Genomic DNA, 27979 nt, shown 5'->3' on the forward strand with positions numbered 1-27979 from the left:
TTCCTCGACTGCATAACAGACCGTGGGCGTGGCTGAAAGATCCGTCAATAAAATGGCTACACCAACTTGCTCCCGTGGCAGGTTTGGCTTTTTTTTTTTCCCCCCCAAAAATAGCAACAGTCTCTGTATAGTATCCTCGCCTCACCTCCCACGCACTCATGAACACACACATACCACACGCATATATGAATAGATGATCCTATTTGCACACCTAGAACCCCAGGCACAGATATAATACCGTGCTTCCGTACCAAGAACGTGCACATAGCGCCTCAGGGAGGCGCGCATGCATGACACACGCAGCCACAGATTCACATCCAAAGGCACGTCCAGTCAGTCAACACACCGTGCACACCATGTGCACACAGAGCAGCACACAAATACCTGAGACCCAAAAGGACCCCCACGTAGGGGAGGCATTCTCAACATGCCCGTTGAGAGGGGAAATACTATACTACACCCATAAACCCAGATATTTAGTCATAACGACGTTGATTTCTCAAGTCCAAATGGTTCAAGTTTGAATGGGGTGGGGGAGCATGTCCTGAGGGGCCAGAGTGGGAAAAATGCACGATCAGCCAGGTCTTAATAAGCATTTATCCACGCAGGTGTCTCTTACTAATCGTCATTGTCACGAGCATCGGGTTTGGCTGGCCAGTGACAATCCTAGCACAGAGTTACAGCCGCTGTCACCCCCACTGCACACCCCTGTCACTGCACAGCCAGGTCTCCGGGGAGCACGGCGCCTTCTGAGAATAGGCTGCCCTTCGGCATGTCTACATTCACACGACTGATTTCTACAGTGAGCCAATGCCCATCTCCTCTTCCCCCTGCTGCATCAAGCGTATCCCAGCCAATTAATATGTAAACCACTATGGTTTCATTATTCAATTACTAAATAAATTTAATAAGCTCTTGCCATGACAAGTTAAATATTGCTTTAGGCCTTAAAGAAACAGCAGGGACAAAGCAAATACCCTTTATGTATGAAGCTGGTTTTCATCACGGCCCCTAACGCCATTGGTCTCTCTTGCTCAAATATTGGCCAATTCTTCATCCTCCTCTTCCTGACCTCCCAGCATCATTTGACAGAGTTAGTTACTCTCTCCTTTTTCGAAACTCTTTCTTCATTTGGCCTCTTTCTCTCTCTCATATTCATTTTTCTTTCTTTTTTTTAACCAAATTTTAAAGTCATTTGTAATTTTTTTTTCCACTGTACAGCATGGGGACCAAGTTATACGTACATGTATACCTATTTTTTCTCCCATTGTCGTGTAGTGATGTAAGTAGCTAGACATAGCTCTCAATGCTACACAGCAAGATCTCATGTGAATCCATTCCAAGAGCAAGAGTTTGCATCCATAAAGCCCAAGCTCCCGATCCCTCCCACTCCCTCCCTCTCCCCCCGCCCCGGGCAGCCACAAGTCTATTCTCCAAGTCCATGATTTTCTTTTCTGTGGAAATGTTCATTTGTGCTGGGTATTAGATTCCAGTTATAAGTGATATCACATGGTATTCATTTTTCTTAATGTTTATTTTGTCTCAATTTCTTTGGCCGAATTCATCTCCTCTTCCAGACTTCTAAGTATTGTACGGTCCGTGATTCGGTATTTTTCTCTCCATCCTGTTACTGTGCTCACTCATCACATAATTCTAATGACTCTGTAATAATTAGTTCTGCTAAACAACTCCAGACTCACAACATGGAACTTTCTACATTTCCATTCAGATGTGAAATAGGCATTTCAAATATATGGGAAACCGAACTTTTCATTTTCTGTTTAACATCTCTGGTCTTTTTGACCTCCACAAAAATAGCCAATCCATTCTTTGAAATTTTTTTTTCTGGAGGATAATAGTAAAGGGGAGAAAAAGTAAACTAAAAAGTTCCTTACGCCCTAACCCCTCTGTCATGCTCTAGATCCTGCCCATCAGCAAGTCAACCCTTTGAAATATATATAGAAAGAATTCATGGCGAACACTGAATCAGAGAGAGGACCAGAGCAACGATGCCGGAAGAGGCTCTACTGGGGAGCAGCCAAATTGGGGTGGTCACGGGGACCCCCAGGATTAAGGAGCCTTTCCTAAGTGTCCAATCCCAGTCGGAGTCTCCACGTACCACACACCAGGTTGTGTGAAAGCCAGACTCTTGGCTCGAGGAGGAAGGCTGCTCCCAGCCCCATCTCTACCAAGAAGGCAACTGAGACGAAGGAAGCAGGAGCGTTGAAGGGGTTGAAGGGTGGGGGAGATGAAGCCCCCCGGGATCTAGAGCACCTTGGGGAGGTCTCAGAAATCCATCGTATGAGGCTGTGATGTCAGTGCTGAGGTCACAGAGGTGGCCTGATGGAGTGGCTTCCAGCTTAGAAGACTTCAGGGGTGGCTGCGTAGCAAGATGCGGGCGGTCTGGAGCCCTGTCTAAAAGGAGGGACGGGGCCACAGCTGACGGGTGCGTAGTCCCCAAACCCGGTCCCTCATGCCGCCCGTGCCACCTCACTCATCAACGACAGACCCCTTTCCTGCGCCTCGGGTTTCCCTCGCATGACCCCCAGCATCTCTCAAACCCCCAATCCCCCCCCAAAGCATCCTATCCCAGGGACCTCATCGCCCCTTCCACGTGACCCTCCAGCTCCCCCACCTGGAGATCCCAGGTCCTCTTCCTGCTCACCTGTCCCACTTTGACCCCTGCCCCAAGGATGATCTGAGTCTCTCGTGCCCATCCCCCCAGCTGTGTCCCCACAGACCTGGGCCTCCTGCAGCCCACCATGGCCAGAAGTGGAGAGGCCCTGCCACAGGGCAGCCCAGCGCCAGTCCCGGATCCCCACCTCATCAAGGTGACGGTGAAGACGCCCAAGGACAAGGAGGACTTCTCAGTCACTGACACCTGCACCATCCGGCAGCTGAAGAAAGAGGTATCCCAGCGCTTTAAGGCCCACCCTGACCAGCTGATCTTAATCTTTGCTGGTAAAATCCTCAAGGACCCCGACTCCCTGGCACAGTGTGGGGTCCGAGATGGCCTCACTGTCCACCTGGTCATCAAGATGCAGCGTCGCCCCGTGGGCGCGGAGTGCCCGGCTGCTTCCGCCCCCAGCCCAGCAGCCCCCAGCCCTGGACCGCTCCCTCAGCCAAGCTCCATTTACCCGGGAGATGGGCCACCCATCTTTAGCTTAGGTGTCCTTGCAGGCCTCCAGGGGCTAGGCCTGACCTCCGGTAGTTTCCCCGACCAGCCGAGCTCACTGACGTGGCAGCAGGTGTCCATGCCTGGGTTTGTGGCTCAGATCACTGACGACCCCTTCATCCAGGGACTGCTGTCCAACACAGGCCTGGTGCACCAGCTGGTTCTTGACAATCCCCACGTGCAGCAGCTGATCCAGCACAACCCTGAGATTGGGCATATCCTCAACAACCCCGAAATCATGAGGCAGACTCTGGAGTTTCTACGCAACCCCGCCATGATGCAAGAGATGATGCGTAGCCAGGACCGGGCGCTCAGCAACCTGGAGAGCCTCCCTGGTGGCTACAACGTGCTCCGGACCATGTACACGGACGTCATGGACCCCATGCTCAATGCCATGCAGGAGCAGTTCAGTGCCAATCCCTTTGCCCCCACCACTGTGGCTAAGGCTACCACCAGCAGCAGCCAGCCTTCAAGGACAGAGAACCGGGACCCTCTCCCCAACCCCTGGGCTTCCACCTGTGCAGGCTCAGGGGGCAGGCGAGGCGGGAGGCCTGAGGACCGGGACGTATCTGAACCTAGAACTAGGGTTCCCAACATCCTAGGAAATCTAGGGCTCTGTGACCATCTCCAGCAATTACACGAGACGCCCCTGTCCCTGGGAACCTGTCTGCAGGGGATGGCATCCGCCCTCAGCCCAAGTCAAGAACCACCACTGCCGCCGCAAGGAAGCCAACTTCCTCCAACTTCGCCCTCATCCCAGGAACCTGGGTCAGGCAAAGCTCCCCCCAGGGAGTCACTAGCAGTCAAGGGAAAGCCCACCTGCCCCGGGTTCCTGAGATACCCCCCAGAGAGGGGTCCTAGAAAGGACGAAGGCTGCAATGGCGCAGGGAATGGCTCCACCCTGCCTGATCTTGTCTCCGGGCTGGGGCGTGCTGCCAACAGGGCCCCGTGTGTTCCTTCACCACCTTCCCCCATGGCAGCTACCGCTGGAATCCCTGCGCACGCCTGGTGGCCGCCGCCAGCTTATCCAAGATCGCTGAGGCCAGACAGCATGAGTCAGGTCCCACAGTTGCAGGACGAGATGCACTGGCAGCTGCCGCTGCTGCTCCACCTTCAAGCGGCCATGGCCAACCCTCGTGCCATGCATGCCCTGCTGCAGATTGAGCAGGGGCTGCAGATCCTGGCTACCGAAGCCCCACACCTCCTACTCTGGTTCATGCCTTGCCTAGCAGGGCTGGGAAGTATGGCAGGAGGTGCAGAGCCTAGAGAGGGCACCCTTCCGCCGGATGATCCCCCCACACCTGCAGCTCCTGGGGTGTCCTCAACACAGGACACAGAGCTGGGCCTCCACCCCACTCCCTTCCTCCAGATATTGCAAGCCCTAGCTGGTGCCAATTCCCAGCAGCTGCCGCCCGAGACTCCCTTCCGGGTACAGCTAGAGCGGCTGCGGGCCATGGGCTTTCTGAATCCTGAAGCCAATCTCCAGGCCCTCATTGCCACTGGGGGTGATGTGGATGCTGCTGTGGAGAAGCTGAGGCAGCTGTAGGAGCCCTCGTTGTTCAGACCGTATCGGATTTTCCTCTGCACCTTCCCCCGTATCCTGCTACCCGAACTCCCCCAATCTTGAATGCAGCAGCGCTATGAACCAAATGTTCTATGATGCTCTTTACTGCAGAGACTGTTGTTCCAGAAGAAGGAGAGGCAGGACAGGGTGGGGTGCCGTGAGGGACCCAACCACCCCCGCCACTCTTTCACCGTGGGCCCCGTCGGAGCTCTGCGAATGCCTAGCTTGAGATGCAATTACATCCACTCTCCAGTGTCATTTGCTGCCTGAGTCTGATTCTTTGTGGGCTAAGCGAAAGGGAGGGGGCAGATAGGAGAAGAACTGTCTCTACATAGATGGGAGGGCTTGGGGGGAAAAACCGAAATATTTGAAGCTAGAAGATTCAGAGGCATAGAGAACAGAGGAGAGTGAGCTGAGGACAGCAGCTTTCCTGGTGTCCCTCCAAACGCCCCCCCAGACTGTGCATCTTATAGGAGCTGCCACTATGCATTCTCTGTTCCTTGGGTCTCTCTACCACCAGCTGAACTGATACTGGGCACCCCTTCTTATCTGTACTGCCCTTGAAGACTCTCCCACAGCTGGCTCTCACTTTTTACTGTGTGTGTACTTTTTAGGGCCACACCCATGCCATATGGAAGTTCCCAGACTAGGGGTTGAATCAGAGCTGCAGTTGCCAGCCTACGCCACAGCCACAGCAACACGGGATCCGAGCTGGGTCTGCAACGTACACCACAGCTCATGCCAATGCTGGCGGCTCCTTAACCCACTGAGCGAGGCCAGGGATGGAACCTGCATCCTCATGGATACTAATCGGGCTCATTACCGCTGAGCCACAATGGGAACTTCAGCTCTCACTTTTTGGAGTCCATCCTGATCCCTGAGTGGACAGCAATGGGACAGGATTCAGGCTGAGTCCTGCGCTTCCCTGATCTCACCAAGTTTACAAAGTTCCTGCCCTTGGCAGCCAGACTGAGAGGCTTGATTCCGCTGCTGTGGACTCAGCTTGTCCTGGGTTTTGTCTCTCTTGCGATGTCTTGCTCACAGACTGAGTGCCTGCGATGTCTTGCTCACAGACTGAGTGCCTGCCTCCTGCTCAGCATTCTGCCAGGGGTCAGGAATTCAGTGTGAAGAGGAGACATGATCCTGCCCTTGTGAGTTTGTGATGGGAGCTGGAACCGCTCCAACTGTGAGTATTCAGACACTACTCATGTATCATCACACACTAGGGAGAGTACTATAGAAAACAGGGAGCTGTGACTGGCGCGACGGAGGCTCTTCTAGTCTGGGGCCACAGGGAAGCCCGCTATGACCATGTACACCAAGCTAAAATCTGAAAGGCGGTCCGAGTGAGGTAGGTGATTTGAGCAGGGAAGGAAGTGTCTTCCAGAAGAAGATCCCTCTGTGCAAAGGCACCGGGGGAAGGAGTGCACAGCGCCCGAGAGGTACCCGGGGCAACTCACACTAAATTCTCTCTTGCACTCAGGAGCCTTTCCCATTTCTCATGCACTTCTAGCACAGAAGGGTTACAGTTCAGAGATCAAGTGCATGAACCATGGCTTCCAGCACATAAATGTGCCTGGGCTCCCACGGAAACCCACTGTGGAGGAAGGCACGGCCACGAAACACACATTCCCGCGTGAACGCATCTTCACACAGACACGTTTCTGTACCCGTGTACCAGCGCACACGGAAAACACAGTTTTATCATAGACGGGGATGTCTACTTGAAAAAAAAAATAGGGCTGCGTTCCTACCAAGGAAAGAATGGAGTCTTTGAAGGAGGATACCACTAAGGTGAAAGGGGCCATAGGTGTGTGTTGGGGGCCCCTTGGGAACTGGGAGAAACAGAAGCTCCCTCTGGAACCTGGGATATGGGCACCAACCTGCCTTGAGCTTTTAGCTACCAGCATGTGGCTTAGAGATGAGACGAGCTCTGGCGGAGCTTTCTCCCATTGTTTCAGGTTTCCATCTCAGGGTGGGGCGCCCCCTTCTGCCTCCGTTTACCCTTCTGCACACCCATCAGTGGGGGTGGGGGAGGTTCTTGTTCACGGTGGTGTGAGCGGAAATGCAGAGCAAAGTCTTGCCTCTTCATTTCTTGCAACAAAGAAGGCTCTGGGGCTGCTCCTGCCGGCCCAAGCTGTGAAAGGAAAGCTCTCCTTTCAATCCTTGGAAGGCCAGGCAGGTTGGAGAAACTCAGGGAAAGATATGTTGCTATTATCTGCCTTCCATACTGGCCAGGAAAAGCCTGAAGTCTTCATCTGATGTAAACTTCAGCTTACAGGGCAGATGATGGGTGGGAGTCCAGGTTTAAAAATCCTGGGTAGGAAGGTGAGTGCTCCCTTTTCAGACTATTTTCTGGTCTTTTCCTATTGAGAGCCCTCTACCTTTGATTGGGTGCGGGAGAATCTTTGTTCCAGCCTCCTCAGCAACGGAAGAAAGGTCGCAGTCCCTCCACCCAGCAGCTGACCTAGGACCTGGCATGTGGAAACCATTCATAATTGATTGACTCAGTGAATGCTGAATGATGAGTGAAGAAACGAGTGGCCAGATGCGAGAGTGGCTGAGAAAACGAGGTGGATTCCAAGCAAAATCGAGGCCCTGGCAGGTCCAGGGCTTGGGCTTGGGGAAATAAAGACCTTTGGAGTTTGGGGAGGAGGAGATCCTGTGGCCTGAACTTGGCCTCTGCTCCCTGGGTGCTCAACAGGAGACAGAGTTTTGGGCAAAGGAGAAAAAAGGTTTTTTTGCTTTGTTAGGCAAAGGAGGGTCACAGCAGGCTAATGCCTCAAAGACTGTGCCTCCCTTAGGGGAGATTGGGAGGTGGTTTTATAGTTTAGGGAGTGGAACACAGGGCCACAGATAAGGATCAGGGCAGAGGCAAGCTTGCATTGTTTTCAAAGCTGGTGCTCTGCAGTCTGGTGGTCTTCTTTCCGGAATAAAAAAATGCTTCATTAACCCCTTCCATGTGTTGGGGGTTTACTTCTGCAGAAGAACACAAAGAAGCTTTGATCTCTATTCCTTGAGGAGGAACCACGCCCCTGCCCCAGAGCTGCACTATTGTTTGCTAATTGCTCCCCTGCAGTCTCTGCGTCCCCTCCCTTCCCCAACTGGCAACAGTTTGAACCTGCCCTTTGGAACTCAGGGGAGGTCCTGGAGGCTGAAGTTTATTCCCTAAAAACAAGACATGGGGGACACAGAATGGCTTGCGTGCCCAGGAGCCCACAGGACCCTGCTTGGTTTCAGTTACTGAAAGAGCAGACCTCCCGAGATGTCCCATTTGCTGTCCCTGCTCTGACTCACACTGTGTCAGGGCTGGTCCAGGTCACTTACGTGGGCCTTGGAAGGACCCTGCTGTAGCCGGTTGTGTGGGTGGGAAAGAGAAGCAGAATCACAGTTTCCGTCTGACTGAGCCCTGAGCCTGGCTCCTCCCAAAGAAAACGTGCCCTTTCTTCAGACCAAGAGAGTTACTAGAAAGCAGAACAACAGAGATGCTTACAACGCTCATTTGCATCGTGAAGCGCCAGCAGGTGAGTGGACAGCCATTTCAGAGAAAGGTATTATCTAAGCAACAGAAAATGCTTTTCCGCATCTGTGTTATTGTTCGATATGTTCCAAATATCTGTCATAAATACAAACATGTATTTTTTTCTAGATAGTTTAGTGTTTTATTACTTAATTAAAAAAAAAAAGCTAACACTTATGCTATGGTCTCTGCACGGGGGTGGAAAAAGACTTTTCTGGATTTAAAGCAAGGTCTAGAAAAGAACAAGTTTATTGGTGCAAGAGACATTGTTAATTCAGTGGGCTGCCTTCCTCCTGATAATCAGGGAGCGTTGACTCTGGGTATCTGGTCGTATCTGTTTTTATGGCCCAAAGACAAAGGAGTGTGAGGAGTGGTCTTGCCATATGCCTGTTGGCCTGCTGGTTGATTGGGCAAGGATGCGATCTTCTGATGCACTTGCTGGTTGGTTGGGGAAGGGTGGGGTCTTTGGATCCACTTGCTGGTTGGTTGGGGGCATTTGTTGCCCTGTAGCAGAAGGGGAAGGAGTGGGCTACATACCTTTTCCAGGTGGGGGGCAGGAAGGAGTCGGCCAGGTTGATGGGGGGGGGAGGGAAGGAGGGGGCCACATACCTTTCCTAGTAGGGGTGGGAGGAGTCGGCCGGTTGCTGGGGTGGGGAGGGCCTGAGGAACATTGTAGCAATTACAGTGAGACAGGTGGATGATAAGTTCATCCTCCGCCTTTGGCTTTTTGAGTTTTATCTCCTTAGAGAAGGCTTGTGGTCCACAATTTATTGAAACTTTCCTCTAGCCAGCCCTGTTCTAAGCACTTTACATCGGAATCCACGTTTTTTATCTTTTAAGTATTATTATCCCTAACTTCAGATGAAGCAAACTGAGGCATAGGGAGAGAAGAAGTACATCGCTTGAATTAACACACCCCCTGCTTAATAGAGCCAGGAGTTGAAATTAGGTTATTGCCAGAGCCTACACTCTTAAACATGGCACAAAACCAAGTTAGTGCTTGAATCTTCACCCATAGAAAGTGAAAAGGGGTAGGGTTTTGTGACATTTAATTGGAATTTTTGCACCTCTGGCTCTTGGAAATATAACACTGGATTGTAACATTTTCTTTACCATTTCCTACAGAGGTGTACATGTGTATTTATGGTTTTTTTTTTTTATTTCAATCTATTAGTTCCACACGTCTTCAGTTACTTTAACTTGGAAATATTTTATTCATTTATTTAGTCTTTTTAGGGTCGCACCCATGGCATATGGAGGTTCCCAGGCTAGGGGTGGAATCAGAGCTACAGCTGCCAGCCTACCCCACAGCTCACGGAAACGCCAGATCCTTAACATACTGAGTGAGGCCGGGGATCAAACTTGCGTCCTCATGGGTGCTAGTCAGATTTGTTTCCACTGCTCCACGACGGGAGCTCCCCTAAACTGGAAATGGTTTATGACTATAACTAGGTGACTCATTATTCCTCTGCAATAATAATAGTTGACTCATCATTCCTTTGCAAAATGCCAGTTTACTTTTATTTTTCTGAATATACTTTATAGCAGATGCCAAATTTCAGAAAAGGCCAAAGGGGTTCTTAACTGGCTTTCCATTACATTCATAAATTAAAGAAGAAGTGAGGAAAGTGCAATAGACACTCTGTCCTTTTAAAATAGTCAATGTTACCATTCAAATTTCATTTGTTTCCCTGTCAAGAACTGTCATTTCTTTACATAAGTCTTACACACTAGGGTTTAGCATTATGTTTTGGGGGTTATTTCGATTGAAATTTTTTGAATTATATTTTCAGAATGGATATTGCTGTGCTGTCACCAATTACACTATGAATTCTTTGGGGGTTTTTCTGTTGTTATTGATTTGCATGCAAGCAAACGTATGCATCCTTGAAAAACTCTCATAAAACTTACTCTCTTCTGATAGTTAAACCTCTTTTCTAAAAACATGACTTATGTTCTCAGTTTAAAAGCTATATATGTATATATGATAATATATGTATATATAATATATACATAATGCATAATATATATATTAGATAATATAAATAAGTAAAATATTAAAAAACATCAATCATTTCACTACTGGATAACACTGCTAATACCATGATGGTTGGTCTTTCTTCTTTTACAAAACTGTAATTATATTAAACATGAACTTTATAACCTGCCATTTCAACATGATAATGTGTCATGGTACTCTCTTTCCAAGTTACTAAGTAGCCTTCTGGAACTCATTAGTTTAAGAAATAATTCCTGAACATGTATATGCCCAAAACTGTGCTTGATGTTAAGAATATAATTGTGAACAAGATACATGTGTCTCCTGCTTTAAGAAGTTTATGGTATAGTGAAAAGATAGACAGACTGAAAGAAAGAAGGAAAGAAAGAAAGAGGAGTTCCCGCCGTGGTGCAGTGGAAATGAATCTGACCAGGAACCATGAGGTTGCGGGTTCGATCCCTGGCCTCACTCAGTGGGTTAAGGATCCGGCGTTGCTGTGAGCTGTGGTGTAGGTCGCAGACACAGCTCGGCCCTGGTGTTGCTGTGGCTGTGGCATAGGCCAGCAGCAACAGTTCCGATTAGACCCCTAGCCCGGGAACCTCCATGTGCTGCAGGTGCAGCGCTAGAAAGACCAAAAAAAAAAAAAAAAGAAAAAGAAAGAAAGAAAGAAAGAAAAGTAATAGCTAATGCAGAGCACTCAGTGAGAACTATGCACTGATGTATAGGCTTTATTCCTATTAACTCATTTAATTCTCAAAACAACACTATGAGATGAGTGCTATTATGAAACCTATGTAACAGACGAGTGGAGCAAGGGGTAGCTAGATGCGTTTCCTTCAAGGCGGCACCACCAGTAAATGAAAGAGCTGGAGCTGGGATTGAGGCAGTGTGTCGCGAGTCAAAACCCATGATTCTACATCATTTTCTGTTAAATAATGAAGCTATTATTTCGTGCAGGGAATAAACAAGGCATTTTGCTAGAGTGTATGGGGGGGTGAGAAGGTATCTCTGGAGGGAGTGTGTATGCAGAGGCCCCAAGGGCAGGAGGAAGTCAGACATTCAGAGAGTGGGGGGCAGAACGTTTTGGGCAGCGGGGAAGGTATACAAGAGTTCCCAGAGCTTGATTAGAGCTCCATAAGGTTGAAGGAGAAGGAAAACAGGCCGGCGTGTCCAGAGACAGAGAATGAGGAGAGCACTCGAGTTGAGGAGGGAAAGAGGCGAGTGCGCAAGATCGAGCTGGGCTTTGCTGCAAGTGCGGATTTTTTTACCATCTTATGTGCAGCGTGATTGAGAGGGTGGCTCAGGTGGCCACTGAGTCAGGGCAGAAGACCCCCTGCCGTCATTCAGGTGAGACATGGTTTTGGCGCAGACTCGGGGTCTCCATTAGGGCAGAGGGCAGGACATGGACAACTGAAAATATATGTCGGAGACCAAATGTGTAAACCTGTCTGATGAGACGGCATGTGCGGGTTAAGGAAAGGGAGAAATCGAGGAGTCATTTATTTATTCGGCCACCAGTCACTGACACCCTCTCTATGCCAGGCTCTGCCCTCGGTCCTGGAGACAGGTGTTCTAGACCACAAGGCCCTGCCTTCATGAAGCCAACAGGCAGGGGACAGGCACCAAGTAATCAATTCACAGAATTTCAGGCAAAGGGAGAGGCCGAGAAGAAATAGAGGGTGAAGAGAAGGATGGACAGATGGACTATTTTGGAATTTAATTAGGGAGAACATCCCTCAAGAGAGCCTGTGAGCAGAGATGTGAGTTAACCAGAGCAGGGTTGCCAGGCAACAGGGACATCCTGTGAAAAGCAGGCAGGAGCTTGACATGTTCCAGGAATACAAGAAGCAGGGCGTTCAAAGGGGGGGCCAGGGAGACAGGCGTGGGCCGAATGCTTAGGGTATTTTAGTCTTGGGAAGGTATTTAGATTTTTTTCTTTTTTCTTTTTTTTTTTTTTAGGGAAACACATGTGGCATAGGGAAGTTCCCAGGCCAGGGGCTGAATCAGAGCTACAGCTACTGGCCTATGCCTCAGCCACAGAAACAGAGGATCCGAGCCACGTCTGCGACCTACACTGCAGCTCACAGCAATGCCAGATCCTGAACCCACTGAGCGGCAGCGCCAGGGATCAAATCTGCATCCTCATGGATACTAGTCAGGTTCATTACTACTGAGCCACAACCAGAACTCCCTAGATTGCATTCAGGGGAGCAGGAAAACCTTCGGGGTGGTTTGGGATAAAATGGTGAGGTTAATAGCTCTTTATTTTTAAATCTCTTTGGCTGCTTGTGTAAGTCCTGACAGTTGTGCATTTTCTTTTCCTTTTTTTTTTTTTTTGGAGCCAGTGCCTGACTTTGATTACCCAGGCACCCAAATCAAAGACAGCTTTCTCCTGAAATCGCATTACCGGACCACGTAAGGACTAAGGAGCCCGGCTGCACCGCTCTGCTAGCTCCTTTGTCTTGCAGATCAACATTCATTTCCATCCCTGACCGGAGGAGTCATCTGTTTTTTCCCTTCCTGCAATTCAAATTTCTGTTCTTATATTTTAAATCCACACACAAAGAGTGAACCTGTGAACCCCTAGGTCCCCACCCTTGACCCCCCAAAAACAGAGCCCAGGTCCACATTCTCCCAACCTCGCTGTGTGGCCCCAGGTGTGTCCTGTAGCTCCCAGAACTTGTAAGAAAACTTGTCTCTTCCAAAGTTCGCTGAAATTTTTGCTGAGAGCATCTTTTGATCATCATAAGAATTGACCTGTTCCAGCTACAACGTTGGTGATGGAGAGATTGAGTCCAGCACAAACCACGACTGTGGGAATTAGTGGATTCGTGACTGGGCCGGGAGAGGAAGGAGGGAACCCATCAAGGAGGCCCTTGTGGTATCGAAAGTATTAAGGCCATCCGACTCAGGATCTACTGTGAGAAAAAAAAAAAAAAAAAAAAGCCCATAATACTTGCTGATAAATTAGATGTGAAAAGAGAGGAATCAAGGGTGATTCCCGATTTGAGGGCCTGGACAACAGGAGGAGTGATAATTTATCAGAAGCAGGCCGGAGACAGGAAGAGATGGCAGGTTTGAGATTCTGTTCTGACATTAACCGTCTTGGTTATAAAATTAGCTGATGTGGGAAAGATGGAGAGAAACAGGTTTTTTTTTTTTTTTCTTTTAATTACTTAATGAATTTTATTACATTTATAGGTGTACAACAATCATCACAAACAAATTTTAAGGCATTTCCATCCCAAACCCTCAGCACGTGCCCCCATCCCCCAGCCTGTCTCATTTAGAAACCAGAAGTTTTTCAGAGTCTGCGTCCGAATCTGTCGTGCAAAGAAGTTCATTGTGTCCTTTTCTTAGATTCCACGTGTCAGTGACAGCATTTGATGTTGGTGTCTCATTGTCTGACCGACTTCGCTTAGCATGGTAATTTCTAGGTCCATCCGCGTTGCTGCAATTGCTGTTATTTCTTTCCTTTTAGAGGCAGGAGTCCATTCACTATTCTATTTGGTTCCTCCTTTCATGACAGCAAATGCTTCTAATATAGGCCAGCTCCTTGATTACCCTGAAGGGGAGCAAAATTTGCACCCCCAAACTGTGTCTCTTTAACATGAGAATGAATTTAGGCTGATTATTTTTAAGAGCCAGGAGACTCAGGAAGTTGTTCCTGTTACCTCCCCCTGAATCACTCAAAATAATGGACATTAAAGACCTGTTCCAGAAAGAAGAACTATCCGCATAGATAACCACAGTACAACATGAACTGGGTGTGGTAAACGGGGGAAACTCAGCAAGGCCTGATGAGAAAAGGCCTCAGTCCCTCTGTCTCAGCAGAGGCCAGGACACATTCCCCCACCGAACACTGGCTTTTCATCTCCCTGTGAGTTGTCTTCTTCCCCTTTGAAGCCCCAAAGCATTACCTTCAACGCTTTTGTCTTTGGTGCAAGATGGTATTTTTTTCCATTTTTTAAAAAGTTTTTTGAAGGATGGTTGATGTACTACGTCAGGATAATCTTTGCTGCACAACAAAGTGATTGAGTTATGTATGGATACATATCTGTTCTCTTTCAGATTCTTGTCCCATGTAGGCTGTAGGAGAATATTGGGGAATATTGGGTAGAGTTCCCTATGCTGAATCTACTCCATATGCAATAGTGTGCATATGCCAATCCCAGACCCCCAATCCATCCCTCCCCCCACCTGTCTGCCTTGATAGCCTTAAGTTTGTTTTTGAAGTCTGTCTCTTTCCGTTTTGTAAATAAGCTCATTTGTATCTTTTTTTTTAAAGATTCCACATGTACGTGATTGCATATGCTGTTTGTCTTTCTCTGAGTTATTTCACTTGGCATGATAATCTCTAGGTCCATCCATGTTGCTGCAAATGACATTATTTAATTCTTTTTTATGGCTGAGTAGTATTCCATTGTATATATGTGCCACATTTTCTTTATCTATTCCTCTGTTGATGGACATTTAGGTTGCTTCCGTGTCTCAGCTATTGTAAACAGTGCTGCAATGAACATTGGGGTGCATGTATCTTTTTGAATTATGGTTTTCTTGGGATACATGTCCAGACGTGGGTTTGCTGGATCACAGGGGTCATATTTTTTTCCCACGTGGTAAATAATTACTTAAATTTTTTAAAAGTTATTTTTATTTATTCAAAAAAAATTTTTTTTGTCTTTTTAGGGCCACACCAGCGGCATATGGAGGTACCCAGCCTAGGGGGTCAAATCAGAGCTGTAGCTGCCAACCTACACCAGAGCCACAGCAACATGGGATCTGAGCCGCATCTGTGACCTACACCACAGCTCACTGCAACACCAGCTCCTTAACCCATTGAGTGAGGCCAGGGATGGAACATGCATCCTCATGGATACTAGTCCGGTGTGTTAACTGCTGAGCTACGAGGGGAACTCCAATAATTACATTTTTAAAAATTCAACTATAGTTGGCTTACAACACTGTGCCAATTTCTGCTGTCAAGTGACTCAGTTATACATATATATCCCAGGAGACTGGATATAGTTCCCTGTGCTAAACAGTGGAGCCTTACCATTTATCCATTCTGAATATAACACTTTGCATGGTAGTTCCATTTTTAGTTTTTTGAGGAACCCCCATACTGTTCTCCATAGTAATTTTCCAATTTTCATGTCCACCAACCGTGTAGGAGGGTTTCCTGTTCTCTGCAACTTCTTTTGGCCATTTTGGGGAGCTGCTCAGTTTTCCTGGGTCTCTCCCACGTACATGTGTTATTAAACTTGTAGTTAATTTTATCCTGTTCATCTGCCTCATGCCAATTTAATTCTTAGACCAGCCAGAAGAACCTAGAAGGGGAGAGGAAGTTTCCTTCCTCCCTGACCATCCTATGGTTTGGTGTTTAGGGAGCAGATCATCTTGCTCTCCCATGATAGTAAATCATTGCCTGTGTCTTTAACTCAGTCTCCCCTTTTCTCTCCTTGCCTCCCCCTCCTCCCCGCCCACCTCTCCTTTCTTCTTTCCTGTATACATTGTATCTAGTATCTGCCCGCAGTGGGGTTACAGTTGCAAAGAAGCCAAGTTCCTTGTTCTCATGGAGCTTGTATTCAAGAGACAGGAAAATAAAATAAAATAGCTGCCGAAGAAATAGGACATAATCATAAGCTGTATGCAGATAACTGAAACAGACTAAGACAGTGAATGGTTGAAAAGACCTTTAGGAAGAGATGTGAAGGTGACTTTGGGTAAGACGAGGGGTCATGCATTAAAGGTTTAGGCATCAGCTGATGCAATGACCTCAAGTTTGGGAAGGTGCTTGGCCCGTTCCAGATACAGCAGGGAGGCCAGTGTGGCCAAGTTTTGTAGGAAAGGGGAACATCAAGGTCAGAAAGTCAAGGAAACAAGTGAGAATCCAACCAGGGAAGGCTCTGTAGCTAGACAAGGAGTTTGGGGTTTATTCTAACGGTGCCTTTTTTTTTTTTTTTTGTCTTTTCTAGGGTCACACCTGTGGCATATGGAGATTCCCAGGCTAGTGGTCTAATCGGAGCTGTAGCCTCTGCACAGCAACACCAGATCCAAGCCCCGTCTGTGACCTCCACCACAGCTCACGGCAACTAGATCTTTAACCCACTGAGCGAGGCCAGGGATCGAACCCGCAACCTCATGCTTCCTAGTTGGATTCGTTAACCACTGAGCCACGATGGAAACTCCTAAAGGTGCTCTTCTAAAGACAGCCCTTGCTACGCCCTTCAGGGGAGCTTCTCAGGCTTAATTAAACATATTATTCTAAGCCACACTTGACACAGATCTACTCAGAGTATTCAGGAAGGGAAACACAGCTCGCCAGCTGGGCAGAAGTAGGCACTTCTCATTGCGTGGGGGTCCTTATAGCAGTGCTGCATCAGTTAGCTTAGTCCCCCAAGAGCCAGCTTCTTCCAGAGAGCAATTCCATGTTAAAAAAAAATTAAACTATCATCAGGTTTTTCTGAAGCAAAATTCTGACAAACACTGAAACTGCATAAGATCCTGACCTTTTTTTATTTATGTGTGTGTGTGTGTCTTTTCGCCTTTTCTAGGGCCGCTTCCATGGCATATGGAGATTCCCAGGCTAGGGGTCGAATCGGAGCTGTAGCCACCAGCCTATGCCACAGCCACAGCAACGCAGGATCCAAGCCGCGTCTACAACCTGTACCACAGCTCACGGCAATGCCGGATCCTCAACCCACTGAGCAAGGCCAGGGATCGAACCTGCAACCTCATGGTTCCTAGGATCCTGAAATCTTTTCATACAGTTTGATACATCTAATGAAAATGTAATGAAGATGGGAAAACTTGAACCACTCTCTGTGCAAAATATGGGAATGCAAAATATTTTCTAGAAGTTAGGTCTTAAATGCAGTAAACTTCAGGTCAAATACATACAGTCTGGGTTTTCCTGCATCTGTTTGGAGCCCTAGGTCTGACAGGGCTTTTCTGGATACCACGCCTCCTTCACCAGGGTGCTTGGAGTTGCCTCTGTTATCTGCTGTTGAATATGTTTCTAGGCATTTGGTCCACCCTGACAGGCCCATCTGTTCTTTGCACCTTCCAATCCAATCTGAATGCGCCAAATTTGGCTTTGACAGCAGTATTTATATAACATGCAATATTTAATAAGTGTCTGCTCTGTGCCACGTATTGTGGATTGAATTTTGTAGGTATTATTTCTGGAATTCCTCTTGTGACTCAGTGGTTTAAGGACCTGATGTTGCCTCTGTGAGGATGTGGGTTTGATCCCTGGTCTCACTCAGGGAATTAAGGATCTGGTTTTGCTGCAGGCTGTGGTGTAGGTCACAGACAAGGCTCGCATCCCCAGTGGCTGTGGATGTGGTGTAGGTCTCAGCTGCTCTCCGATTTGACCCCTGGCGCAGGAACTTCCATATGCCACAGGTGCGGCCATAAAAAGAAAAAAAGAAGAAAAACATATATACATAAATATTATCTCCTTGAACCTTGACAACAAATCTGTGAAAAACTAACATATTAAATATGATTTTTTAAAAAGTCTTAAAATGGTAAATGGCTTGTCAAAGTTTATGAAATAGTGACTGTGGAATTTAAACCAGGGCTATTTGACCCTAGAGACTCCCAGCTCCTTTTTTCCCCTAAATGGTAAAGTTTAAATGGATTAAATAAATAGTAAATAGATTGTTGCACTTTATAAAAGGAATATGCGTACAATATAAAATATGCAAATGATGGGTAAAGCATGGTTCTTTTGCTGAAGAACTCAGTGGCCTGAGTGGTCAGGACTCCCGCCTTCAGACACAGGTGTATAAACAGACTGGGAAAGGCCATGCGCTTGGGCAGGTAACATTTAGGCACTGACAGTAGCGCCTGTAGGGGAGAAGATGGCAAGGATGGTTCATCTCAAAGCCTAGGAGGGGAAAAATGCCTGGAACCATAGACAGGCAAAGGTGATTCTGGACCATTGCTGCTTGGAATGCCCTTCAGCCTCTGCTCCACTTCGATGTACTGGCTATGCTAGCCAAGCAAAAGCCAGAAACAATCATTTGAATATTTGAGTCATCTGTGGGCAACCCAAATGGACTCCCCAGTGGGAACTGGTCCTGCTACTAGTGTTTGCACCACAGAGGTTGTCCTGAAGCCTGGACATTACCAGAAGAGGCCCACAAAGCTGCTGGCTGCTGGCCAGCCAGGAGGATGAAAGGGCTTTTGAACTCAGGGTCTCGATAGCGGTCAGACGTGGAAGACATTCATTCAAACTCACTGGAATTTAAGAACACATATTAACCTACCACAAACCATGTAGCTGTAGAAGGACCTAGATGTTCATGTTGCCACATCTGGCAGAATATTCTGGAGGTGGCATCCTAGGCAACCACATCCTACTTTCACAGTCCTTTGAAATTCTTGAATCAGAAAAATGGCTCACGTATTCGACGGCAAAAGTCTAAGCCAGCCTGATGTATTCTTCGCAGTAAAAAAAAAAATGTAATTATGTCAGGGGTAAGCCAGACTTTACCCTTGGGCTTCATCTGCTTGGAGCCGTCAAAGCAGTGCTCTGGGGCGTCACGATTTTTTATCTGCTTTTAGAGATAATCTCCCTGCCAAGTGGCCATTCCCCTCTGCAAATACACCTTAAATCTAATATTGAAGTCAAAAAGACCTAAAGCCAAATTGATATTTCTTTATTAGTTTTTCTTGGCTCAGCTCTGACCCTCTGGGAACTCAGATCGCAGTTTCTCACTCGGGGAGCAACGTCGTTTCCAAGGTCCTGGCACAGATGATGCTGTATTTCTCAGAACCAGGTAGGTAAGTTACCCGCCTGGAGAGCCTCAGAGACCCAAGCTGCCTCAAGACCCCAGTGAGGCTGCTGGACCAGTTACGCGTCTCTATTCTTTCATATGGAAATAGTAACTTGAGGCCTTGACTGGGCCATGATTGGTCCACAATTTAGCAGAAGATGGGTGACTAGCATGAGCTAATTCTTCCATTAGAAGCTTTTCTGCTGAGCCGTATTCATCAGTCAAACTCAAGAGGTATGATTTTCTTTTTTTCCCTAGGTCCTAATAAAACTTTATTTACAAAAACAGGAAGGAGGCTGGATTGGGCCCCTGGAGGCTAATGTTTGCCAACCCTTGATTTAGAGTATATGATACTATCTGATTGGACATGCATATCTTTTAAGTAAAATTTCTCCTCCTGTACAAAGCGGTTTCTTTTTTTTTTTCCCAGTTTTAAGTTTTATTGAAGTATATTTAATTTACGATGCTGTGATAATTTCTGCTGCACAAGAAAGGGATGCAGTTACACACGTACACAACACAGTCCCTTTCGGATTCCTTTCCCACATCAATTATCACAGCATATCGGGTACAGGTCTCTGCTCTACGCCAGGTCCTTGGTGGAAGTGGTATGATTTTCAATGGTGTAATAGCCTGGTGCAAAGCTTATTTCTAGACAGATGCATTTATTTTTCAATTCTTATTTAAATCAAATTTTAGGAGTTCCCATCGTGGCTCAGTGGTTAATGAATCCGACTAGGAACCATAAGGTTGTGGGTTCAATCCCTGCCCTTGCTCAGTGGGTTAAGGATCGGCATTGCCGTGAGCTGTGGTGTAGGTCAGATGTGGCTCGGATCCCACGTTGCTGTGGCTGTGGTGTAGGCTGGCGGCTACAGCTCTGATTCAGCCCCTAGCCTGGGAACCTTCATATGCTGCAGGAGCGGCCCTAGAAAAGGCAAAAAGACAAACTAACTAAATAAAAATAAATCAAATCTTAAAGAGAGTCAGAGTTCCCATCGTGGCTCAACGGAAACGAACCCAACTGGTATCCATGAAGATGAGAGTTTGATCCTTGGCCTCTCAGTGAGTTAAGGGTCTGGTGTTGCCATGAGCGGTGGCCTAGGTTGCAGACTGGACTCGGATCTGGCGTTGCCGTGGCTGTGAGGCGGTCAGGCAGCTGCAGCTCTGCCTGGAAACTTCCGTATGCTGCGGGAGTGGTCCTAAAAAGAAAAAAAAATCTTAAAAAAGGCCACCTCAGGCAAGTGGTACAGACCCTGCCCTTCCCCCACTCGAGTCTGCCTCCCAACTGTGACCTCATCGCTGACATCATCTGCTGGAGAAGGGCAGCTGCCAACCCCACGAGAGCCAGGTGGCTGCAGGGCTACGCTGGGAGGCAGCGTCCACAGGACGTGGGTGACAGGCCATCACTGGACATCTACCGGTCCCTGCGCTTGGGGTGCTCGGCGCTGCATCTAGGCTTCTTCAGGTCCTAGGGAGCCCGGCCTGCTGTCTGCTCTCCAGGAAAGATGGCACGGGCTGGGGAAGAAGCCGGGGACAGTCGGCTGGTGTCTGGACGGGAGCCACGATCACGCATCATCAGAGTGTCTGTCAAGAGCCCACAAGACTGCCAGGAATTCATGCTGGCAGAAAATAGCAGCATCCGCCACTTTAAGAAACAGATCTCCAACCGCCTTCAGTGTGACGCGGACAGACTGGTGCTCATCTTCTCCGGAAAGATCCTCCGGGACCAAGATCTACTGAGCCAGCGAGGCATCCTCGATGGCACGACGGTCCACTTGGTGGTGAGGACCCATGGGAGAGGGACTCTGCCCGCTCCTGGCACCCTGCCGGGCCCCACCCTCTGCTGCGCTCCCCGTGCCGAACCGTCCCCCTGGGAGAGGCTGTGCCGCCTGGCCCGGAGCTCTCCCGACCTGGCCAACTTCCTTGGCCAGCTGGCTCAGCTCCTGACGGCTATGCCTGAGTCTGCGGGGCATCTCTTGGAAGACCCTATGGTCCAAGGCCTGGCCAATGAGAAACCAGCCAATGCCGGCCCTGTCCCTGCGTCTTCGAGGCCAGTACAGAAACCGGGGCCAGTTCTGAAAGCCCTGGGAGACCGGCAGGAGCCGGCCCAGCAACAGGAAGCCCTGCCAGCAGACAGGCAGGGGCTGGAGGCCTTGAAGGCAGTGCCAGGTGGTGACAATGCCATGCACCTGGTCTGCTCTGACATCCAGCACCTCATGCTCTCCACTCTGGCCCCACTGGTCGCTTCCAAAGGCCACAGCCCAGGTTCAGAGGCTTGCGGAGGGGGAGCCAGTCCTCACAGCGTTGCTAACACCACAGCCTCTGCACCTGCCAGGCCGTTGGCACAGGAAGTCAGTGCAGGCGTAGCTGCCCAGGCCAGGGGCCTGGTGTCAAACCAGGCCAGTTCCGGATGCAGGAGCGGAGCGTCAGACTTGTACTCGGCCCAGGGGAGCCAGCGGCCCATCGAGAAAGCCCCTCCCGCCAGTCAGCTGAGCCCGCCCCCCACTGCCTTGCGCAGAGCCTTCCACGTCCTGCAGCGGAACCCAGCATTGCTCCAGCAGCTGGCCCCGGACAGCCCCCTTCGACATCAGATGCCACCCCTTCCCATACTCACCAACCCACGGGCACTGCAGGCATTGATACAGATAGAAAAGGGCCTGCAGATACTGTCCCAGGAGGTGCCCGGGTTGGGACCTTGTTTATGGGGTCCCGGCAGGCCACGTGGGGCTACAAGCGCTTCTGAACCCAGGGCCGGAGGGCAGGGTCCTAGAGGGCAGCCCACCTTGGCCGTTCTCCAGCTCCTCCACGCTCTGGCCAGTGCCTGCTCCCAGTCCACCCCGTCCTCACGCCCCCTCACTGAAGGGCCCTACCAGCAAGAACTGGAGCATCTGAAGGCCATGGGTTTTGCCAACCGTGATGCCAATCTTCAGGCCCTCGTGGCCGCAGGCGGAGACATCCATGCTGCCGTTGAGAGGCTGCTGGGGGTACCAGAGGCCTAGGGCCCCCCAGCTGATGCCCACAAGGCACCAACCCCTGGAGGGCAGGGAGGAGAGGAAGGGGGAGGGGAGGAAGGGGAGGAGCTTATTTTGGGAATGCCTCCTGCGCAGATCACGTGCACCCTCGCAGAGCCGCCTCTCACAGCCCAAGCCTGTTCTGCATTAAAAAAGATTGCTTGGGTCTTGTGCGTGGTGTGTCCCTTTGGGGGGCAGGTGGGCACAGAGAATGTTGTTTGGTGGGGGGGCGGGGATTGATCCTGTTCCATGGTCTTGGGTCTGGGTTCACCCATTCTCACACCCATAATCTCAGAGTATTTTCCAAATGTGAACAAGAGGTAGGGAAATAGAGTATTTTTGTTTTGTTTGTTTTTGTAGTATCTTGATTCCTGCCCAGTTGGCAGCCCGGTTCCCTAGCAATTCTTCTATCGTCACTAGAGCCCACCCCTGGTACAACTCTGGGGTGAAGGAACCCTGGCTTTTGCTGCCCTGGGAAGCCGTGAGTTTCTTTGGAGTCTTAGAATGCCACTCCCTGTCTGACCATGTTTTTCTTCTTGAGGTCCAGTCTCTTGATATTGCAGAAAAGATAAGTTTAACTTCCCTTTCAGGGCTCTTCCTTTGCTAGCGACCCACGCCAGGGTCCTGCTCTCAGGTGGGTGACTTCTGCTACTTCGGAAGCTCCATCCTCTGCTCCTATGCAGGCGTTTCTTCATGCTGCAAAATGTGGGACTCTGCTGCCTTATCAGCTACAGAATTTAATATTTCCTTTTGTCTCTGAGTTTCTTTGCAGTGTCTGCCTCCCCTCCCAGGGGCCGTGTTTCACCATCCCCTGCAGTCGGAGACGTGTCCCCAGTCCAGAGTGGAAGCTTTCTCAAAATCGTTGCTCATTCCTAATCTTCCAAAATTTATCTATGGAACTTGATACACTGACCCCCGTTTTTTAAAAAAAACCATCCGGGACTTCCCATCGTGGCACAGTGGTTAACGAATCTGACTAGAAACCATGGGGTTGCGGGTTTGATCCCTGGCCTCGCTCAGTGGGTTAAGGATCCAGCGTTGCTGTGAGCTGTGGTGTGCATCGCAGACGCGGCTCGGATCCCACATTGCTGTGGCTGTGGTGTAGGCTGGCGGCTACAGTTCTGATTTGACCCCTAGCCTGGGAACCTCCATGTGCCACAGGTGTGGCCATAGAACAGACAAAAAGACCAAAAAAACACAAAAAACAAACAAACAAATTGGCAGTGATGCTATTTTATTGTTGTACTTCTTATTTGACCTTTTTACTTGACCTTTTTACAGACAATAGAGTTGTAGCTTCTCTTCCCTGTGGTGTCTGCCCCCCATGTGGCTGACGTCGGTAGGGGGGCTTGCTGTAGGCTTCCTGATGGGAGGGGCTGATGCCTGCCCCCTGGTAGGAGGAGCTGATTCTAACCCCTCTGCTGGGTGGGGCTTAGTCTCCGCATGGGATTAGAGGCAGCTGTGTGCCTGAGGGGTCTTTAGGCAGCTGGTTTCCTGAGGGGCAGGGCTGTGATCCCACCTGGATTGTTGTTTGCCCTGGGGCTTCTCAGCAGCTGGCTGACGGGTGGGGCCAGATTTTCCCCACGTGGCCCCCTCCAGAGAAAGGCAGCTGCTGAATATTCCCGAGAGCTTTGCCTTCCATGTCCCTCCCTCACAACAAACCGCGTACACCCCTGTTTTCCCAGGATGTCCTCCAAGAACTGCAGTCAGGTTTGACCCACATTCCTGTGGAGACTTTGCTTTGCCCTGGGACCCAGTGCACATGAAAGTCTGTGTGCGCCTTTTAAGAATGGGGTCTCCACGTCCCCCAGTCCTGTGGCACTCCTGTGCACAAGCCCCACTGGCCTTCAATGCCAGATGCCCCAGGGGCTCTTTCTCCCAGGGCCAGATCCCCGCACGTGAGGGTTTGATGTGGGGCTCAGAACTCTCACTCCTGTAGGTGAGTCTCTGTGAACCAGTTACTTTCCAGTCTGTGGGGCTTCCCACCCAGGAGGTATGGGGTTGTTTATATCACAAAATCGGCCCTCCTACCTCTTGATGTGGCCTCCTCTTTTTCTTCTGGAGTAGGGTATCTTTTTTAAGGTTTCTGGTCCATTTGGGTGAAGAGTGCTCAGCCTTTAGTTGTGAATTTTGTTGATTTTAGGAGAGAAGTGGAGCTCCAGTCCTTCTATTCTGCCATCTTAATCCCCTCCTCCTTAACTTATTTGAAAATACAAAAAAGATCTTTCTTAAGAGGTTGGCAATTCTACATCTTAGCATCCTGTAGTACACAGTGAGTACATAATAAAATCCCTTTTGAAGAGCTGAACCTCTGGTATAAATTATTGGAAAACATTCTACTCTAGTGGTATTTTGGGTGTGTTTTTAATTTTTCCTGTCAATCTTCATTTACAAAGGCTTACGGAAGAAGCTGATGTGAGATTTTCTCAAAATGCAGAGCTGCCATCTCAAAATTGATATAATTATTGGGTGCTAATTAGGTGCTAATGAACACGGGCTTTTTAACAAAACTTCTCGGATACATTTATTCTTCAGATATCCTATGTCCAGAATAGGGATTTGTAGTTGACACTACAGAGTATATGTGGGTTTGAATGTATACACATACCTGTGATCTCACTATGGTTTTTTATTTATTTTGTCTTTTCTAGGGCCGCTCCCATGGCAACCTTATGGTTCCTAGTCAGATTCCTTAACCACTGAGCCATGACGGGAACTCCTCACCATGGTGTATCATAATTTGCCTGCAACTGTAGGCAAATTCTTTTTTAAAACATTTTCATTTAAGTATAGTTGCTTTAAAATGCTGTGCAAATTTCTGCTGTACAGCAAAATGACTCAGTTACCTATCTATCTCTCTATTTTTTTTTTTTTCTATTCTCTTCCATCAGGGTCTGTTCCAGGAGATTGGATATAGTTCCCTGTGCTCTGCAGTAGGACCACCATATGCCGCAGGAGCGGCTCTAGAAAAGACAAAAAAAAAAAAAAGAAAAGAAAAGAAAGAAAAATGCTTTACCCTCCTCCATCCTGCAGGGTCAGTGGGCAGATATCTCCGTGGAGTAAGAGACCTTGTCAGTCTTATTAGCTGTATTCCTGGGGGCCAAACCCTACTACCTCCAGTTTGATAGCAGCTACTGGCTTCTACAAATGACTTTCTTTCTCTGGGAACTATTGCATTCTAGCTTTAGGATGATAAGAGAGCCCCCCAAAATTCCTAAAAGAGCTTTAAGAAGTAGAGTTTGCAGCCGGGGCTGCAACATCTTCCGTTTGTCTGCTACGTGTGATATGTGCAAGCTGAACTTTGGTCAGCAAGAAGAACTATGGAGAGTAAGAGTCTTGTGCTATACCTTCCCCTTGGCTGCTGATTTTGAGAAAAAGAGACTTTTAATCAGCCCTACTCATATCCCAAGGACTGTCCACATACTTTAAAGTTGTTATATAACACTGTTGTCACAGTAACCCTGTAGAATGTCATATAAAACAATCCCAAATCTGTTTCGCCTTGGCTAACGATGTTTAGAGAGCGCGCAGCTTTCTCATCCTTACTGACTCAGCATTTTCATGTCAGGGAGGGTCTTCTCTTGTCTACACTCAATGATTTTTTTTTCCCACCACAATGTTAAGAGTTAGACATTAACGTTACACCTCCATTTAGCAACTGGCCAAACTGAGGCAGAGATGGATTAGGAACATTCTCAATGCTCCAAAAACTAGGAAGTGGAGGAACCGGGATTCGAACCCAGGTGCTCTGACCTTAGACCTTGTGCTTTTATCACTGCCCAAAGTCCTGGATTCAGACTAGATGTACTTCTGGTGTTCTTGTCCTCTGCTACCTGCACTCGCGGAAGGCCGTTCCCACCGTGGCACCCAGACTCCTTTCAGTAACAGTCACTGACTTGGTTTTTACTATATTAGGAGCTTTGTGCGTTGGCAGTATCATAGCCAGTGAAGTTTACTGAAGGTACAGTTATTGCTCTTTGAAAATTATTTCCAGGAGTAAAAATATCATCTTTCTGGGCTGTTCAGAATTGCTCAAGGAGCCTCAGAAATAAGGTATATTCAATGTGCTTATTGGTAATGCCAGGGTCTCTGACCTTTCCGTATCCTTCTAGTCCTCCCAAGGAAACACATTCCTCTCATAAGAGGAAACTCCACTCATGAAAACGAATCCATATTTGTTTTTCTCATTTCCAACCTCAGATCAGAATTCATACCAAAATTTTCCCCAAGTGAAGCAATCTTGGAAGTCGACTCCGAATCTCCGTGGTCCTGGCCCCATAGATGATGGGGTTGAGCACAGGAGGGACCAGCACATAGAGATTAGCCAGAAGGATGTGCACATGCCTGGGGACCCGGTGTTGGCCAAAGCGATGGGTGAGGAAGGAGAAGAAGGCAGGCACGTAGAAGGCCGCGATGACCCCCAGGTGGGAGCCACAGGTACTCAGAGCCTTGTGCTGGGCATCACGGGATGGAAGGCAGAAGACAGCACGGAGGATGAAGCCATAGGAGACGGCAATGAGGATGGAATCCAGACCCATGGCCAGAAGAGCCACAGTCAGCCCATAGACAATATTGACAGTGATGTCGGCACAGGCCAGTCGAGCAATGCCCATGTGCTCACAGTAGGTGTGTGCCATGACACGGTGACCACAGTATGGCAGTCGCCTCAGCAAGAGGATGAAAGGGGAGACGATGGCCACACTCCGGCATATCCCCAAAAGGCCAATTCTGCCTATGACGGCGTGGTTGAGAATGGTCGTGTATCTCAGTGGGTGGCAGACAGCCACATAGCGGTCAAAGGCCATGGCGAGAAGCACCGAGGACTCGAGAGCGTAGATAGAATGGACACAGAACATCTGGGCCAGGCACCCAGCAGAGGACATCTCGCCCGCTTGCAGCCACAGAATGGCCAGCGTCTTGGGCACAGTGGTGGAGCTGAGAGCCACGTCGGTGAGCGAGAGAAGGCAAAGGAAGAGGTACATGGGGGCGTGCAGGGCCCTGTCCGTCACTATGACCAGGACGAGGGCGGCGTTCCCAGCCAGCGCCACCAGATACAAAGCACAGAAGGGGAGGGCGATCCAGGGGTGGGCCCACTCCAGCCCTGGGACCCCCGTCAGGCGGAGGGCGGCCGGGAGCCCGGGCTCACTGCTGTTGGAAGCTGGCATGGTGCTCGGCAAACAGAGGGCTGTGTCCAAGGGCTGCGGGGGGGTCACCTGTCCTGCGACAGAGAGACTGGCTTCCTTCACATAAGATCCCGGGCTGTCTGTGAAGCCATCTTTCTGAGGCTGGGGGAAAAACTTTGTTATCCACTTGTTTAAAATGCTCTACCACATCTAATGTGCTTGCTCCCCCTTCTGCTACTGCCCATCCTCATCAGTCTTATTTTGAGTTCTGTGTTCCAAGCACCAAGCTAAGTATTTAAGCATCTGTCCAATCGGATGCTTCAAGAGTTATCTGTTACACATTCTGCCCATAATTCACTAACCTTTAGTTAACCCCCAGGGAGGGTGAGTCCTTGTCTTTCTTTCTTCATTCAGGCCTTTTCCTAAGCCCATGGAGTTTTCTTTCTTTTCCCCATGTCTATTTTTTTTTTTGTCTTTTTGCTATTTCTTGGGCCGCTCCCGCGGCATATGGAGGTTTCCAGGCTAGGGGTTGAATCGGAGCTGTAGCCACTGGCCTATGCCAGAGCCACAGCAACACGGGATCCGAGCCGTGTCTGCAACCTACACCACAGCTCACGGCAACACCGGATCGTTAACCCACTGAGCAAGGGCAGGGACCGAACCCGTAACCTCATGGTTCCTAGTCAGGTTTGTTAACCACTGCGCCACCACGGGAACTCCCCCATGTCTATTTTTAAAGCATCAGTGAAAGTTTCCCTGTCTGCCAGAAGCCTTTTCCCTTTTCAGGTCCATAGTGAT

The 27979-nt window shown here is 49.0% G+C and overlaps 3 protein-coding genes across 3 annotated transcripts; 2 read left to right on the top strand and 1 right to left on the bottom strand.

Moving 5' to 3' along the window:
* The first annotated feature begins 2762 nt into the window (after nt 1-2762).
* Nucleotides 2763-4560, top strand: UBQLN3 (ubiquilin 3). Its single transcript, XM_047754082.1, is given in 2 exon segments — nt 2763-4532; nt 4534-4560. Coding segments are annotated over 2 exon segments (1797 nt in total).
* A 15977-nt stretch (nt 4561-20537) lies between these two features.
* On the top strand, nt 20538-22046 carry LOC125110503 (ubiquilin-3-like). Its single transcript, XM_047751773.1, has one exon. The coding sequence runs from the start codon at nt 20553-20555 to the stop codon at nt 22044-22046; it is 1494 nt and encodes a 497-aa protein (XP_047607729.1). The 5' UTR covers nt 20538-20552.
* Nucleotides 22047-26266: 4220 nt separating this feature from the next.
* LOC125111731 (olfactory receptor 52D1) lies at nt 26267-27223 on the bottom strand. The gene has a single exon (XM_047753787.1). The coding sequence runs from the start codon at nt 27221-27223 to the stop codon at nt 26267-26269; it is 957 nt and encodes a 318-aa protein (XP_047609743.1).
* Between the last annotated feature and the right edge of the window lie 756 nt (nt 27224-27979).

Source organism: Phacochoerus africanus, chromosome 11 (genome assembly GCF_016906955.1).
Source record: "Phacochoerus africanus isolate WHEZ1 chromosome 11, ROS_Pafr_v1, whole genome shotgun sequence".
Classification (NCBI taxonomy): Eukaryota; Metazoa; Chordata; class Mammalia; order Artiodactyla; family Suidae; genus Phacochoerus; species Phacochoerus africanus.